We start from the raw sequence: 1,208 nt of genomic DNA on the forward strand, positions 1-1,208 counted from the left end.
AGTTTCACTGGGAGCTGAAAGGATACGTGAAAATACGGCGGGAGGAGAATCCTGCGAATATTTTGATTGCGGCGTCAGGGAAGACGGAGACCGTAGCTGGTTTTGCGGCTCCCTGTGTTCCAATGCAATCGGAAGAACATACGTGCCTCGTTGCCAATACAAGGATCAAATCGCAGGACAAGAGGTCTGGGGATCCCCCCACTCAAGCCTGGAAGTGTAGTGTATGTGGTAAAGTCAAAGCCCTCTCTGGAAAGCACCTTGAGGGAAAAACAGAAGTTAGGAGTGACTGTTGGCCTTGCGCATTGAAACGTACGTTCTACTTGACAAATAACCAAAGCACCGATGATAAGAAGCCGCCCGCCGAGTCCGCCTTCAAGAGCGCGTTTGGTGCACTGGCCTCGACGGATGATAAGAAGCCACCCGCCGAGTCAGCCTTCAAGAGCGCGTTTGGTGCACTGGCCTCGACGGATGATAAGAAGCCACCCGCCGAGTCAGCCTTAACGAGCTCGCGTAATGCACTTGGTTGTCATACTGGAGTGTGGAAGTGTACTCGTTGTGGTAAGGCAAAGGAGCTTACTGGAGCGCATTTAATAGGCAAAACGGAGGTGCGCTCAGACTGTTGGCCGTGCGCGAAGAAGTCGACTTTCAAGCTGGAAAGTTCAGTTTCACTGGGAGCTGAAAGGATACGTGAAAATACGGCGGAGGAGAATCCTGCGAATATTTTGATTGCGGCGTCAGGGAAGACGGAGACCGTAGCTGGTTTTGCGGCTCCCTGTGTTCCAATGCAATCGGAAGAACATACGTGCCTCGTTGCCAATACAAGGATCAAATCGCAGGACAAGAGGTCTGGGGATCCCCCCACTCAAGCCTGGAAGTGTAGTGTATGTGGTAAAGTCAAAGCCCTCTCTGGAAAGCACCTTGAGGGAAAAACAGAAGTTAGGAGTGACTGTTGGCCTTGCGCATTGAAACGTACGTTCTACTTGACAAATAACCAAAGCACCGATGATAAGAAGCCGCCCGCCGAGTCCGCCTTCAAGAGCGCGTTTGGTGCACGGCCTCGACGGATGATAAGAAGCCGCCCGCCGAGTCAGCCTTCAAGAGCGCGTTTGGTGCACCGGCCTCAAAAGATGATAAGAAGCCACCCGCCGAGTCAGCCTTCAAGAGCGCGTTTGGTGCACCGGCCTCGACGGATGATAAGAAGCCACCCG

General features: G+C 53.1%; 1 protein-coding gene across 1 annotated transcript; it reads left to right on the top strand.

Moving 5' to 3' along the window:
- Positions 1 to 1,208, top strand: Tco025E_09187 (uncharacterized protein; the record flags this gene model as incomplete). Its single annotated transcript, XM_029376012.1, has 1 exon — positions 1 to 1,208. A coding segment is annotated over one exon (1,208 nt), but the record flags the coding sequence as incomplete, so codon positions are not given.

The sequence above is a fragment of the Trypanosoma conorhini genome, assembly GCF_003719485.1.
Source record: "Trypanosoma conorhini strain 025E chromosome Unknown Tco_14.4_contig_01010, whole genome shotgun sequence".
NCBI lineage: Eukaryota > Euglenozoa > Kinetoplastea > Trypanosomatida > Trypanosomatidae > Trypanosoma > Trypanosoma conorhini.